The 17,101-nt window shown below is 49.4% G+C and overlaps 1 protein-coding gene across 3 annotated transcripts in view; it reads right to left on the reverse strand.

The window, feature by feature from the left end:
• Positions 1-17,101, reverse strand: part of SFXN5 (sideroflexin 5) — a 102,943-nt gene that overhangs the window by 49,715 nt on the left and 36,127 nt on the right. For 2 of the 3 annotated variants that reach the window (XM_045827625.1, XM_045827623.1), the window contains exons 7-9: positions 5,445-5,498; positions 4,409-4,465; positions 2,997-3,062 (exon numbers count right to left, since the gene is read on the reverse strand). In XM_045827625.1, the coding sequence (XP_045683581.1) occupies positions 2,997-3,062; positions 4,409-4,465; positions 5,445-5,498 (177 nt within the window). The remainder of the gene's footprint in view (positions 1-2,996; positions 3,063-4,408; positions 4,466-5,444; positions 5,499-17,101) is intronic. The other variant, XM_045827624.1, reaches the window with a different exon arrangement.

Below are 17,101 nucleotides of genomic sequence, written 5' to 3' on the forward strand. Positions count from 1 at the left end.
CCAAGGGTCGCCTTTGTCATAATTCCGGGTATAGCACAGAGTATCCCAGCTTCCCCACCCAGCACCTTGAAGCACACACCAGTCGGACTGCAAAGTGCTCAGCACGTAGGCACCCTTCAGGGAGTAAACGGGTCGCCAGGGCCCCGTGGGGCTGACCACAGGAGTCCTCGACACCGGCTCCCGAACGAGCACACGGCAAGGACTGACAGAGGCTTCCTTTGTTAAAAGACAGCAAACTGTTAGATCTCAAAAATAACTGAAGACGAAATCTTTTTTATTTTCAAGCAAAAAGCCAGACACTGCCAAATCTATTTAGAGGGTTCACCAAAAGGCTGCTCACCCGCACCACAACCAGCACGAGACTTTACTTCCAGGGTGTGCAAACTGGGGATCCCTGCTTCTGGGGGGTGCTGACCAACATCAAGTGCTCTAGTGAGAGGAGAGCAGGGCACTGCACTGTCCAGAGGGGAGGCTGGACCCTCAGGGTCCAACCTCCACTCCAGCTCATCCCCAGGCCCCGGGATCTGCCCACAGCCTGTCAGCAGCCCCGTCCACGCCGCCTGCTTGTAGGGACTCGTTTTAATTAATGCCAGTGCTGGGCCAACCACTGGGGCCCTGACACTTGTTTGCAGGTCATCTCCTCCTAACGGGCTCGCCCTGGGAGTGGATCTGTCACTAATTGAAGCAGAGATCAGTTAATGAGGCCGCGGGGCCTGGGGTTCCAGAGAACAAGGGAAAGGAAAATAAAATAAAGCCTCTTTTCTTTGGAGGTTTTGTGATTTACACACACAAAAGAAAAGCAAGCGAGCTGCAGATTTTCCAAGTCAGAAACTCCACTCCATCTGCCGGAGTTAGACCCTCACTGTGTGAAGACGGCAGGCGGAGGGACGCCGCCACTGAGGAGACTCACAGATCAGAGCGGAGCGGGGCCCCCGGGCCAGCAATCAATCAGCAGCCTAATTAACAAGTACTTATGGAGCAGTGCTCCATGCCCCCCTCGGTGGGGGAGAAGACACAGAGCCTGTCCCTGGTTAACTCGTAATCCAGTGCAACAAGGAGAGGACAGGACATGGGGTATAACCGAGAGTGTGAAGGACAGAAGTTTCTAGAACTTGTGAGACGGGCAGAACAGTGTGGGCTGGTGTGGTCAGGGAAAGCCCCTCCGAGGGCTCTGCAGACAGCAGGGCGGAGGAAGGAGGGCACCCCGCACCGGCACAGCCCCTGGGGCCCATGACAGCCCTGCATGAGGCCCCCAGTCCCTGCGGGTGAGATCCTGGCTCTGAGAGCCCCGAAGGACCCCAAATCCCCAGTAACGCTGCTCAGCTTTGTGCCTCAGAATCTCCTCCCCACAACGGGGCTGGCTTTGTCCCTAGGGAGTGGATGGGACGGCCTGACTGAGGACCCCTCGGGTGAGACAGCCGAGCCTGGGGCCCTGGCCTGAGGAGGAAGTCCCACTAGGACGGTCACCCCCTTCACTCAAGGCCTTCCTAGTCTGAGCCGCTCAACATTCTCCCCACGCGGCTCCCTCTTCCAACTCCCCCACCCCACCTCACCCTTAAATCCCAAAGAAGGAAAAGTGGGACGTTCAAGCTGCTAAACTAGGCTGAGGCATCCGCTCCTCCTATCATAAGGGGAGAGGCGGTAACATGAGCAAGAAAAGGTGACAGAGCCCTTTCCTGTCTCTCACAAGAGCCCCTGACCTTGGCCAGCAATTTCCACAGAACCAGGACCCTCAGTTAGTCCAATCCCAATCCGGTGAAGTCTTGTGCTAGGCTGCAGGGACACCTGGGTGGGGTTAGCAGTCTCTCGGCCGGCCATCTAAACAGATTTGGCAATGCCTGCTTCTTGCTCGTGATGAGACGTGAGCATTCAGGGAAGGAGAACAATCTTGGTCATGAAATGGGGACACCCCCCCAACAGCTATTTGGAGGCGATCTGGTCTACATAGCAGCGGAGTAAATGAGGCCATTTCAGGACAGCCTCATCCCAACTTCAGAGGAACGGTGGAGTAAACGATGGCATTTGGTGTGCTGGGTTAGCGCCTTTTCACGACGCATCATTATATTTACTCAGTGACACAAGAAAATAAGGGAAGTGGGTTTCACAAAAAGATTATTATATGGAAATGTTTTTCGATTCGAATTTCCTAATTTTTTCTTACTAATTGCATGATGAATAAAATACGAAGCTGTGTGGTGACTTGCCCCTGCAGTCAGCGAAAGGAGACCACCCAGCCGGGGTTGAGAGAGTGCCGGCCAGAGGGACGAGGGTGGGCGCAAGGGTAGGATGCATGTGACCAAGGTCCTGGGAGCCTGAGCGGAAGTTCAGGCTCTGGCCTAGGCCCCTTGCTGTGTCACCTGCCCTGGGATCCATCCTGAGGCTAATACAGTCTACAAACCTCCCCTACATAACAGCTGCTCTATTCTCGGTCCTGTGGGATTCAAAACGAGCCTATTGCCCCTGGTCTTGAGGAGCTTGCAGGCCCCCAGAAGGGACTATGCATGTGACCACAGGGCCAAGACTACAGAGAGGGGACAGGAGTGCCCCAGGAGCCCAGGCAAAGAGCAGGGGGAGCTGGCACTGGGGCCAACCTTGAGAACCACTCCACAGCCCCTAGTCTCCTGCATTAGCCACATGACTGTGTGTGATGACCCGCTGCCCTGAGGAGAGCACCAGGCAAGCTCGGGGCCCTCTGGGGACTGACGTGCTGCCCTCAGCTGCAGTGGGCAGCCCTCCACACCACCCACAGGCACCACCTCCCCTCCCCGCTGCTCAGAAACCAGAATCACCACTTTATGCTCTCTCTCAAAGTGTCAGCAGGACCTATTCTCTTCTCTGCTCAGAAAGCCTGCCCTGACGACCCACACACAGAAGCCTGTCTCCTGCACTCCTTGCCCGGGCCTGACCGTCAGACAAGGTCTGGCCCAAGATGCTGGGGAGGGCAGCCACAGCAGCAGGACTGGGGTGGGGGGCTTGAGGGATGGGGGCTTACTCACAGCGATGGAGACAGCACTGATGACAGCTCCTAGGTAGCCCTGGATGAACTTGGATACAGGTGAAGGCTGGAAGACAGAGACAGAATTTCAGGCCCACTGGGTGCCCACAGCTCCCATACTCGCCCTTGCCAACAGCCCCATCCAGCAAGGGGAGGGTCGGGTGGGAAGAAAGAGGTCCCTCTGGAAGCCAAAGGGATCCTGGCCACTGTTAGTGCAGTTCTAAACACAGAAATCTGAGGCAGCGACATCCAGGGAGATGTCGAAAGGCCCACTGCACTCCGCCGGCTCGGTAAAGGCCTCTGGCAGACACTGCTGCCTGCAGGTAGAGAACAGCAAGGGCTGAACAGGTCACTCATGGCTGGGCAAGCAGACTCGGTTTAGGGAGGCTACGTGCTGCAAGTGGGCTGTCTGGCACCTGGAGCACTTCCTTGCTAGACACGGCAGTGTCAAGGCTGGCTCCAGCCTGGCTGGCTCCCACAGGCCTCGTCAACCCTGGTAGCAACTGCACTTCCATGCCAATAGATGACAGTTGCTCGGTATTTCTAGGGAAAAATGTATCCCGACTTGCAATGTAGAAAATTAAGACAGGAGCTGCAGAATTTGCCTTGATATACCACAATGGCAATTTGGAGATGCTGGGTTTAAGGTAAACGAGAGCCGAACCAGCAGCGGTGCACCTGTGTGAGCATGCGAAGGGGAGACGTGGAGTGAAGGTTTAGAATGAGGAGGGGCTGTCCTCAAACTGTGAGGCCCTGAAGTACTACCCCTCAAGGTTGGAAAATGCCCAGACGCTCTCCCACCCAAACCAACTGCCCCCCACCCTGCCACGGGAACCTAGACTTCTTCCCCATTCTCCCTGCCTTTGGACAGAAGAGTGAGAACTGACCAGGGCATGAGGCAGCCTGGCCAGAGACACAGGAGCCCTTCCTGGATGACAAAGGGTGACTGGGCCTCCACAGCAAGTTCATCCCAGGAGGGCAGGAGGGGACGTGTCTATCCCATCCTCTCAGGCCCATGGCCCCTCAAGAGCAGCCTTTCAGCTTGCAGCCTGCAGTCCGGGGGCACCGAGGCCCCTTCCAGGAAAGCTTGGAGGAGGCTTTAGGGAAAGTCAGGCCCAGGGGGGCTGCTGCTGTCCTGATCCAACCTCAGGTATGAGAGCGGCCCACAGGGCATCCTGAAGCCGGTGGAGCTCACCCCTCTCCCCGCCCCGCCACACTCCCATGTCACGGGCCTTCTTCACCTCATGTGAACACTCCCTGCCATCAAGGCCCCTCCTGAGGGGCTGGCAGTTTAAATAAGGTGCCTCCAGGAGGGCGATGCTCGACCCAGGTGAGTGGCATGACACACTGCAGGGAGGATGAAGGGCACCCCAGCCCAAAAGCCGCCACTGGGTGGTGGTCCGTGGTGCTCACCTTGGTAGCGTTGCGGTTTGCATAGTTGACACAAGCGTTGTGGCTCTGGTTCAGCCACTGAAAGGCAAGCGGGGAGAGGAGAAGTCAGGGAAGGCGTGCTCACCTCCCTGGAAGCCAGGCCCGGGCCCCAGGAGGCCTCATGTCTTCAGACAGACGTGAGTCGCTGGCTCACGGTGGGTGCATCCATCCTGCTATTAGCATGGCCAACGGCCCAGTTTGCCTGGAACTGGGCCAGTTTCAGCACTGAATGTCCCCAGTCCTGGGAAAGCCCTCAGCTCCTGGCAGACCAGGCACTGGTTCTGCCCTCGCCAGTGGCCCATCCTGATCCAGAGGTGGTACCTCCTCCAAAATCATGGCTCTCAATGCCCCAAACAGGCCCCCCTGCCTTTGCCACATCGTCCTTATTACACTACTTCCTGGACAGAGGTGGACAGCTGGGCCCTGGAATGTCCCCAGCCCGGACACGGGCACTGCTGGAGTTTTGCTCAGGGAAGACTGACACTTTCTCCTGAAGACAGACAGGTTCTCCTTCCTTTTCCTCCTTCTGGGTGTGTATGACACACACACACACACACACACACACACACACACACACACAGAGCCTCAGCTACTGTCGGAGAGTCACAGCCTCAGCTGCCTTACCCTTGGGGTGGATTTACCTTCTCCCCAGATTTGGGTGAGACTGATGTCAAAGAGGCTGTGGGCCTTGAGGTCATTGGCCATGGACGAGCAGCCAAGGGACATGTTGGGTGGCCACCAATAAGCTACCCAGCTGAGGGCACCAGCCCGGCCCTCATCACCCCCATGCAAAAGTTGAAGTGGCACAGAATGGCCAGAAATGCAGGCTGCTGAGGACCTGCTCGGCAGGGCCTGAAGGCCTGGGGCTTCTCCCAGTAGCTTCTGGGTTGGGGGGAGGTAAGAAGTGGCGTGATTGTCCCTGAGGGGCATGAATGGGGGAGGAAATACTGAGGCAAGGAGTTCTAACCAGTACCTGTTGGGCCCTCCCTCAGGAGCCTGTTTGCTGGGAGACTGTTACCTGCCAGAAGACAGTGGATGCCAGTGTCTGGTTGGGCAAAAGAAGACCGACCACCTGAGAATGAGGGAGGGAGAAAGAGAGAGAGAGGGAGAAGAGAGCTGAAAAAGGCAAAAAGAAACACACTACACTTTTGCAAAGAAAAATCAAATAGCCATGAAGAAAAGCAAGCTGAATCTGTACAAACGGATATGGATGACGTATATGTACAAACTGCTGCCCATAGTAATACTGTATATGATTTATCCCTGGCTGGTGTGGCTCAGTGGATTGAGTGACGGCCTGCAAACCAAAGGGTTGCTGGTTGGATTCCCAGTCAGGGCCCCTGCCTGGGTTGCAGGACAGGCCCCCAGTTGGGGGCACACAAGAGACAACCACACACTGATGTTTCTCTCTTTCTCCCTCCCTTCCCCTGTGTCTAAAAGTAAATAAAATCTTTAAAAAGAAAAGACTGTATAAGGTTTAAAAAGAAAACAAGTTTCAGAATTGTATTACAGCATCTCATTTCTCAAAGAAAAGCATCTTATATATATAAAACCATATACACAAACACATGCACGTACATATCGCCAAGCATGAAAAAAGTCCCGAGCACAGCATATAGAATGGGTTACACAGAATTTCCTCTAGGATACTTCTGTACTCTTTGTAACAGCTGACACGCATTATTTCCACAACTGGCGGGCAGGGGGACAGTAAAACAGACAAGCAAGCAAAGGGAACACCTCCACTTCTACTCAGCTTACCCGGCTCCTTCACACTCCAACCATCCAACAGGATTTTGTGAGAAATAAATACAAATCATTTCAGGGGCCTTAAGTGCTTTACAAATACGGTTTGGGGGAATTTATCTGTTATCACTGAGCCCTCATGAGGCAAAACGTCCGCCATGTTTGAGCCATCAAATGACTGTCCGGTAAACATTTGTGGAAAGGGTGAATGAACACAGGAGCCACTGCACCGCGTAGCTAAGCAAGACTATGTGTGCATGTGGGTCCACTGCTCCCAAGACCTAGGCTCACCGACTTTGTTTTTTGTTTTTTTTTTAAGCCAAGATTAACTGCCTGATTTTAACATTGGCCAAACCTTGGATTTCAGGGATCCACATGTCTCTCAAGTTTACCTTTTGAATGCTTGTATGCAAAATAACATCTACCAAGTACTGCTGCATATGGAAAGAAATGTGCACAACCATCCGCATACTGACTTATTTATCATTCCTGTAGATAAAATGGCTCTTTGGCAAGAATTTCTGTAAGGAACAAGTATAAGCATTCAATTCTATGCAGTAAATCAAATTCTAGACATCCTCAGCAATATTAGTAAATCATGTTTTAAAGATTAAAATGTTTCTAAAACAGTGAATATGTACACACATTTATATTTATTGGCCCATATCAGTTTGAATAAAATTATATCATGTAAAGCCATTCCATAGCTCCAGTGAGAAATTATGAGATTTTTCTCCAGAAATGAGATCCCAGCTTCATTTTTTTCTTGCAATGACAGCTCAGGGTACTGGAGTGGCAATCAGGCAAACTTGATTCTTAGCCTCAGCTCCGTCCTTGAGTGATCTCCAGCAGAAGACAGACCCTTAGAGTTCTAGCTTTCTTACCTATGAAGTGAAGGAGTTGACCTTAGAGGTCCTAACTCAGTTTAAATTCTATTCTCAGGTTCCAAGTAATACGTGTGAAGTCAAGAGAGACCACCCCATTGTAAAAGGAATCCTCCCAGCCCAGTCCAGCTGAGAAGTATGGTGGGGAACACAGGGCCCCTCCTGCCAGTCAGGAGCCAGACCATAGAGAAGAAGCTGAGTCTAGAGAGGCCTGAAGCTGGGAACGGTGTGAACCAACAAGTCTGTGTGTGTGTGTGTGTGTGTGCGTGCGCACGCGTAAGAGGGCCTGTGCATGTATCAGTACACATGTGCATGCCTGACTGCTTCCCAAAGCTTGGGGAAATGAAAGCAGTTCTTCACTGTTGAGAACATATCACCCCCTGAATCTGTTGGCTTATAGAACATGGGTGTGTTATGAGCAACGCTGTTTTCTCCCCTCCAATCCCCACTGCACCCCCTGAACTGTGTTTGAGCCACCAGCAGCACGATAAGAGGCAGCCCCATAGAACTCACTGTGTTTACTAGACAGCTGCTGTCCAGGACCCTCCCGGCTCATTCCCTCGCAGGCCCCTTCTGAGCGTCGGGTGGGCATCCGTCCTGCAGGCACAGGCACGTACCCGTGGTCCTCTCCGCACTGACTGCTGCCGTCAGGCCAGCTCTCTGCGGCCCACGTCTGCCCAGCACATGCATCCTCCCGGCATATATTCTGTGTCCAAACTTCCCTCCTGACTTCATCTTGTCTTCCCTTCCCTACATTTGCTTTTGTCTCGTTTTCATCTTCATTGATTTATCGTGTGCCATGCATTGAAAAGATGTGATATCAAGTCTTTTCAGAACAAACCACAGCCCTTAACTAAACGAAAACGGCACCTGGGCTATGGACTATACACACACACTCATGGCTCGTAACCAGTGAGCTTTCGCCTGGCTGGCCAGCTCTGAGCAGCCTCTTGACCCAACATCCTGCCCTAACACAAGCCTCACACTCACTCAGCTCTGACTCCTTAAAGAGACTGAGTGAGTGATTGGTTGATTGATTTCGCTAAGCATGTCCACTTATGTCACTTACTGTCACCCTTATTATAACTCTAGGGCTCAGAAAAAATAGAGATTACCTTCTATATTTTGCAAATGGCATGACTGAGGTTTAGAGACATTCAGTGGTCTGCCCAAGGCTTCATGACGAGCTAGAAATAGAGTCACGTCTCCTGATTCCTGGCTTGGGAGCCCTGTCTCTCTGACTGTAGGGCTCCTTCTCCAGCTCATCCCCCCGTGTGAGCACAGAGAAGAACCAGACTCCATACCCATTCCTGAGCATCTTCTGTGCACCTAGTCTCATGCTGCTCCCCATGGGGAATACCAGAGGAAAGGAACACAGCGTACCTAACCACAACAAACACACAAACAGGAAACGTATGAGAAAGTCCCTTCTAACACCTGGGCATGAACGCGACAAGATGGTTTAATCAGATACTTGGGTATCTGCGAGGTTGATAAATTCTAACATCCAAAGTGGAGTTCGGGCTGGGAGAGGGAGGTGTGCTCTGGGTATCTGCTGAGGTGTGCACAGGTGTGTGTCAGCTCACGGGAGCAAGAACAGCTGAGAGACTGACCTCCCTGAAGGAGGAGGTTTGGGAAACCAGTAGACTAGAGGCCAGGAAGGGTGGGTGAGAAGGCAGCACAACACCGTGCTGGAGCTGAGGCGAAGGGAACAGGGATCCCGCCTTCCAGGTCCTACATGAGGCTGGTGGGGCCAGGAGCCCGCGGTGCCAGCCCCATTCCCTATTAGGCAACACGCAGCGCCATCTGCACAATCTCAGGAGCAAGAGCAGATATTTTATAACTTCCTTTTTTCTTTTTAAGTCTAAATTAAAAATAAATGTTCCTTCAGTTCTCAGATGTATATCTCTGGTGCAACCTGCCCACATTCCCTCACACTGCCCTTTCCAGAACACGGCAGGGGAAAGGAGGAAAAAGATGGATAGAGAGAGGGAGCCAGTCCACCCGGCTCCAATGCCAGTGGATTGCACCTCTTCCAAGAGGGAAACGCTTCAGGCGTGGCCGCGCAGATGGGTGGAGAGAGCCCAGAAAGCGGCTGGAACCAGGGAAAGTGGAAGGAGAGCCAACAGTCAGAATTTCCAGCCCAGCTTCCACCCTGTCTTTCTGCAGGACCTTGGCCAAATCGCACATCCTATCTTTGCTCCCATTTATAGTCCATAACATGGCTGGGGTCCCCTCCAGGCTCCCACCCCCAGAAGCTGTCCTTTATGCACATCTGCCCATTCTTGCCGTTTCCCTACCCCCTGGATGGCTGGCCATGGGTCCTGGTGATGAACTCTCAGGCTTTGGCTGCCGGAAGAGCTGGACTCAAATCCTGGTCCCAAGATTTATCAGAGTGGTGACCAAGTGCCAGTGACTTGAGTTCTCTGTGCCTCTGTTTTTTCATCGGTTAAATGGTGGTGATCATGGTGCCTCTCTGGGCGGTCACGAGAGTAGGCATGGGAAGGATTCAGCACAGTGTCTGGCATTCAGCAAATGCTTACTAGTTATTAGTATGATTCCTCTTCTCCTGTCTCGTTCTTTTCTAGTCTCTGCTGGTCTCTCCTTCCTCTGCACTCCACAGTCTGTATGACGTAACTGAGCACATCTTGCCCCCATCTTGTCTTTGTACATGAGCCTTTCTCCTCAAAGGATCATGAGCTCCTAAAGGTAGAATAAGGGGTTTTCCTCTGATGTCCCCCAAAAGCACTCAGCACAAAGATGGGCCCAAATGACATGCTGGAAACATTGCCAACTCATTAGGAACATTAAGCAATTATTGGCCAGAAAAAGATCTATGATGGATTGTGACAATGACAATCATCAGCCATCTCTTCCTTGCTCCTTGTATTAAAGTCTGAATTGCACGGGGTTGTTGGCCTTTGGAGAGGGGATGCAGATTGAGTTTGGTCCTGATTCTTCACTCTTCTCTGCATCAGTACCCTTGCCAAGGGAGGGATGTATTTCCCTGCTCTTGGTGTTGCTTAGTCATATGACTTGCTTTGGCCAATGGCATGTGGGAGGAAGTGGCAGTGTGCCAGTTCTGAGCCCAGACCTCAGAAGCCTCATGTGCTTCAGTCGCCCTCTGGTGCTTCTAACATCACTGTGAGGGGACAGGCCCTGACTGGTGGCACAGTCCAAGGAGGATCAGAGGCATGAGGGCCAGAGTCCAGCCCGGGTGAGCTGATCCTCAGTTGATCCCAGACCTGTGGTCAGAAGCAGAGCTGCTTCAGCCAAGACCAGCCAAACCCCAGCTCCCTAAAATGCATGTGTATGGCTACCACTAAAATTCTGTGGATGTTTGTTATATGGCACAATAGTAGCAAAATCTCATTAATACCGAGATTATCACACAGGAGGAATGAATGTGTTGTCCTTCTGGTTAAATGTTCTATACCATTACTGCATTTTGAATCATGTCTTTAATAGTGATGTTTGTTTCTGAACAGCCTATCTTGTCCATTCACACCGCCCCCCCCCCGCCCCCCCAATCAGCCTGAGTCTACCCTGGAAGGGATGGAAAGCAGTTTGTGCTTGAGCCTTGTCTCAGGACAGAATTGGGATGGGGCCAATCAATGGGACCCACCTGGAAACTGGCTCGCAACAAAAATCACCTCTTCCCTGCAGGCCTACCCCTTCCAAGTGTTCCGACCTCTGCAGAGACATGAGGTCTCCCTCTGGAGAAAGGCACCACCAAATATCCCAGTCTGCTCAGCCACAAGGGGGCGGGGCATGAACAGCTGAACCCAAGGACAGGACCTACGCCGCCGGACACATTTCTGTGTCCTATGATATCCGGACGGGGAAAGAGGGACGTGAGCCACCCTGCACCCCCTCGGCCACTGTCCATACAAAACTAATTCTAATGACAGGAAAAGAGAAGATTTTTAAAACAGGATTAAAGTGTAGAAAACCCAGAGAGAAAACGGGGGGCGTGTCAGAACAACCGGGTGGTGAAAATGAAGCTGTGGGAAGGCTGCACGGCACAGAATCCTCCGGCCAAGCACAGTAACAGCAGCATCGGCTGTCCTTCGCACCCCCACCTGGCCTCTGTGTGGCTGATTGCACTTCAGCCTCCAGTGCCTCCTGAGCCTCCAGCCATGGTCAGCTGAGTTGTCACTCACCCCAGGGAGCCTTCCCTGACTCTGAAGACGAGGTTAGGTCCGGTCATTTGCTCCCCCAGCCCCCTGCCTGCCTTCTTTGCAGCTCTGACCTCAGTGGTATCTGTTTGAAGCGTGTCACTCTCGGGAGCTTGCAGAAGCTTCCGAGGGGTGAGACCAGGGGCTGCTCACCGCCCACACACCTGGGACCCTCCCTGGTAAAGCTGCATGCCCCCTTCCTGCAGCATCCCACCCCTTTCCTCTACACGGACACTCTCAGTTTCAAACACTCTTCATTTTTCAAAGACCTGCCAGGAGCCCCGGGACTCAACAATTTGCCTGCTTTTTCCTTCTACTTTGTCTCCATCTTCTGATTTCTTTGGCTAATGATCTGAAAAGTAACACTTTAGTGCATTAGGGGTGCTGCTATTTAAAGGATCCTGACTAGTTAAAGGAAATATCTTTTGTCAAATGAATGTTTGTCCCTGACTGGTCAAATCCAGCTTAACTCAGAGACACTTTCCGTATGATACAAACTGGGCTAAAATGACTGGTGCCATTTACAATGGGAAAAAATTGGAATGGGGATTTAAGGGTATGAAAATGCAGAGTCTGGGATGAGGAAGGTTTGGAGGATGTCAGAAAGGCTCTGGGATGTGGTCAAATCCTCATGTAAAGTGAACCCTTTGGGGCCCACCTGTCCTCCCCAGAGAGGAAGTGGCCTGAACCAGCACCTCCGAGAAACTGGGGCTTCAAAGTCCGCCTGGTCATTTGTGGTGTAAAACGAGAGTACTCAGAGTTCAGCGTCCAAGCTGAATGTCTCCAGGCAGAAATCTGGTTTGGATGTAACCCAAGGCCACTGGACTCACAGTCCAGAAGCATACAGTCTGTCCTCCCCAGTCCCCTAGCTGGATATGGGGGATTGGGACCTTGAGTTTTGAGAGTCTCAGAATAAGGTGGGAGGGGATGGGGGTGCATGGAGGGGGGCAGCAGTGTCATGGCGAGCTCAGGGCTAGGAGGGAGACATAGAAGACCTGGAAGACACTCAGGTCCTGGGAGAAACCCCACCCCTGGTGTCTGAGACGCTGTGGTAGCCGAAGCTGCAGGGCACAGTCTGGCAGATGGGGAAACGCAGAGACAACGGGATGGGACGGGGCAGAATACTGGCCCTGCCTTTCCCCAGCCACATGTGCCTAGAAACGACAGTGCTGCACTCCTCTTAGTGGAAACCTGGGAATGGAGCTGCCAATAGTAAGAAGTGGCGATGGTTGGTGAGGTTCTTCTGCAAAGAAGCTGGAGGAGGGCAGCCATGCTCTGCTCTCGCCTCGGGACCAGCCTTGCTGCACTGGCTTAGTCGCCGTGCTTATGTATAAATTGGGATCTCTTTGCCACACACCGAAGGGGGAAAAGTTCCATCTTCAAATGTTAAGCTTAAAATAAGACACTACATGGGTGCCAGTGGATCTGTGAAATCTGCTGACTAAACTGGCACCAGCCTCTGGGAGAAAACCAGCTCTTTTCTCCTGAGCTCTGGGGAGTGAGCAGGGTAGGGGCGGGGTTCCTCTTGGGCAAGGTGGGAACAGTGCAGGGTCCAGCCAGGCATGCTCACCTAGGCAGGAGGCAGCGTGGATGTTGCCTGCAGAAGCATCTCAATCAAGATACCTGCCAACCTTATTTACCCCTTTCCTTCATCACTTAGGGACCCAGTTCCTAGTATATTCATCGGCACCCTATTTCTATTTCAGTAAGCATTTAGTGGCTTCTGCATGTCTGTATTTTTTACCCATTCCACCTCACCAGGGGCTTCCCTAAGGTGGGACTAAGACCTTGACTCCTGACCAGACCAGGCATTTGCTGAGGGGCTCAGTGCCACCAGGCAGCAGTGGGGCCTCCGAGGAGCTGACGTGGCTGGTGCAAGCCAAGCCTCAGGGAGAAGCACCAGGAAAGCCACAGTGCTCCTTCCGCATGAGGCAAGGCAGTGACCTGGGAGGGAGTGGGACCAATAAGACCTCACGTGTCCTGTCTAAGTCACAGTACCAAGATGGAAGCCTACAGGTTCTCCTGGTCCAATGGCTCCTCTCGGGACCTGGCCTCTGGGCCAGCTGTTCCAGTCCTGAATATGAATACATAGGGCTAGGGAGCGGGCCAGGTGAGCACTGTCGTTTTGTTTTTGGCTGCCACTAGAGCCCACTGAGAGACATCCCAGACCATGCCCTCAGTTCGCCTCAACCGAGTGTCCACGCAGGATGCCTGAGGCCAGGCACCAGAGCCTGCCCGTGCACTCACTGAGGGACATCTGTCCCGCACTGGGAGGGCCCTGGCACTGACCGGACGGTCACAGCATCTGCTTCAGCGGTGAACCCCTGGCAGCATGGGAGTGGATCAGCACCCAAGTTCCCAGGATGCCTGCAAGGCTGTAAAGACCCCCAAACGATGGACCTGCCTCGGGTAGAAAGAGGAGAGAGTGAAAAAGTATGGGGTGGCCTCAGTAACACCTTGTGAACCAGAGACAGTGCTGGCATCCCTTGGGCTCACGAGTTCATCCCAGAGGGTGGCAGCCACTGACTCGGTAAGGGTCCAGCTGGCCTCTCATGAGGAAATGAACCTCAAATTCAACTCCTATGGTTCGGCAAAGAGATGCTATTGTTAAATGATGTATTTTTTTCAAGTGTGAATGAAATATTTATAAAAATTATTAAGGCAGGTTACTGTTTGTCTACCTATTAACCATTTCCCCTTCTTTCTCACTAATAGAATCCCTACAATTGGGAATTGACTATACATCCAGCCAAATTCTATATGAAATATAAACAGAACTGTGGTGTGAGTCCTTGAAGAAGATTCCTTAAAGGGAGCTGACCTAGAAGGTATATCCTTTTATTCCACCTTTCTCCTCCCTGTAATGTGGACGTGACGGCTGGAACGCCAACAGCCATGTTGGACTATGAGGTAATTTTGATGATAGAAAACGGAACTAGAATGGTATAGAAACCGGAAGTCTGGGTTCCTGAGAGAACTGTGGGGATCTGCCTATCTCCAAACTTCTTTGGCATGAGAGAGAAATAAATCAATTTGTTTAAGCCACTGTTACTTTGAACTTTTTCATATGTAGATGGTCCTGGCCCTGATATAATCAAAGAAAGCCAGAATTGTAGAGGCCACTCTCTCTGAAAACAGGGCAAACTAGAAAATAATAGTAAAAGAATATTTTTTTAAATCCACTTGAGATTTGAAATATGTTCTATCTAATTAAAGCTAGAAGATTGAATCCTCTGATTAATGAGGATTTAAAACCATAATTTTAAACTTATTTAGAAACAAAAACATAGATCACTGTATGTGATAACATATTAGATATGGCCAGATATTAGATATACTCAGGAGAAAACTCACAGCCTTAAGCACTTTTTATTAGAAGGAAAGAATGACAATAAATAAATTAAGCAGTAGATGAAAAAAAAAACCCTACTACAAACAAATAAAAGAGGCCAAAATGCTATTATAAAAACAAAAATGAATAAATTAGAAAACAGAGAACAAAAGAACAGAATCAAACAAAAACAGAAGAACTGATAAAATTCAAGAAGTAATTCCTAGACACAAGTCCCACAAATCTAGTTATTTCAATAAAGAAGATGGAGGCGAGAAGATTTGGGGGTGAGGGTTGTTGTCAGGGGAACTTTTGGTTGGGGTTTTTTTTTGTATTGTTTCAATTTTGAGCTGAGAGAACATATTCATATATTACTTGCATATCTTTTAAAATAGTCTTTAAAAAATTCTTGGTGGTAATTTTGAGTTCCAAGAACATATTCATGTATTACTTGTATAATTTTATAAAATATACAGAGAAAAAATTTTAATCCTGAGGGTATTTCTGAACTCCAAAGATAAAGAGAAAAAACACCAAAGGATCCTAAGGGGAGGGGGATAGGTTACCTACAAAGGAAAAAGGAATCGGGCCAACCACTGTTCACGTGTGAGAGGGGAAAAGACACTTCCAGGTATGCGAAGACTCACTAAGTGCATTACCCACACACTCTGAATATTATTCAAAGAGGGACTCTAGCCAAAGGAAAAACACACACATGCACACACGACGTGCCTAAATGATTGTGACGTTTACTACATCTGCTGGGTAGTTTTTGCTAAGCTAAACTTTCCCAGAAATGTGTCCATTTCTTCTATGTCTTCAAGTTTATTGCCCCAGATTTTTCAATGCATTCTGATCTTTTAAATTTCTATTGTGTCCATAGTTATTGTACTTTTTCTTGCTAATATTGTTTCTTTGCACCTTCTCTCTTTTCTTGCTCACTGTTGCCAGAAATATCGATTTAATTAGTCCTCCATAGAAACTAAGAATTTAGTGTCAATATCTATCTATCTATCTATCTATGCACAGGATTATCCATTCTTGTATTATTCATACTGCCAAAATATTGGAAATTACCTAAATGCCCATACATAAGAAATAGTTGATTAAATTACAGTGCTTTTACATAGTAGACTACTATGCAGCTATTAAAAATAAAAGAATGAAGAAGATCTCTATAAACTGATATACCATGATTTCTAGAATATATCCCTAAGTAAAAAACAAAACACTGCAAAAGAATTATATAGTTGGGGCTAGCTTTAGCTCAGCAGGTACCTTGATTCAAGAATTATATAGTTTGCTTATTTTTACAAAAGAAATGGGAAGAATAAAATTATTTACTTACAGAGGATGGGTGGAAAGGAGATAGAAGGGACAGAGAGAGGAATGAAACTTTTATTATGACTTTTGAACTATGTTGATATTTTACATTTTTCCAAAAGTAAATCAATAAGAATGGGAAACAACTGAAATTGAATGACAGCAGAAACGAGTAAACTTAACCATTTATCAAATAAATAACATAAACACAACAGAAAAAAAAATTCAAACAATTTTTAAACATGGTTCTCTGATTGTATACTCTTGGTAGGATATGTTCAATAGACAAAAAGAATTTCAAAGAAATCTTAGGCATTACTTAATACATTTCAGGGGGAGTGGTAGCAACATAGCAATCCTGAAAGTCTTTTATTTATACATATTGGATTTAGTGACTGCACAAATATCTTGCTGTTGGATTCTCACTCAGGGAGAAGGGACACATAAATATGGAATGAAGGAGGAAAGGAACTCAGAGATGTTGGATTGGACTTAGAGGTATTAGTATAAACTCATGATTTTTAAAAAAGTTGTACCTTTTAGCTCTGTCTGCTAAGATAGCCTTGCAGCAATGACACTCTGGTAACAAGGAGCACACCCAGAATCCAGACTTTGGTTTCTAAGTCCCACTGAAGGAACCAGGGCTTTCTGAAGAAAGGGATAATCCCAGGACTAGGGCTGAGAGACTACAAGATGAGTCTGGATTAGCTGTATCTTATGCTAAAAAGTGTTGAAGTACTCCAAGTTAAGGAGGACATGTGACAGACACAGAAACCACTTTGAAGGGTTCCTATTGGTCAAACTTGGCACAATTTGTATATAAAACCAAATAACAACAAGTAAATTATTACTCACTGAATACAAACAATATACAAGACCATACTGGTAGTTTTAAAAAACATTAAAGGAAAAGGCAGAAGGGAAATCTCTTAGTTACAGGAGGATGTCAACGATTAAACAGAGATAGAATGATAAACATAAAATACACAGGAAACTTTGAGACTAGGTATGTACTCCGTTCCCAGTCAGTTTCTCACCAGTGGCCTTAACACTTGTTGGTCATCCTCGTCTGTCTCAGGCTGTCGGCTAGTGTGAAGAGAGCTGCTATAAACATCCACGTATCAATCTTTGTGTGGGCATGTGTACTCATTTCTCTTGAACCAAATACCTAAAAGTAGGTGTGCTGGCTCACACTGTATGTGTATGTTAAGCT

This window comes from Phyllostomus hastatus, unplaced genomic scaffold (assembly GCF_019186645.2).
Source record: "Phyllostomus hastatus isolate PE091 unplaced genomic scaffold, TTU_PhHast_1.1 phas_scaffold_78, whole genome shotgun sequence".
Taxonomy (NCBI): domain Eukaryota; kingdom Metazoa; phylum Chordata; class Mammalia; order Chiroptera; family Phyllostomidae; genus Phyllostomus; species Phyllostomus hastatus.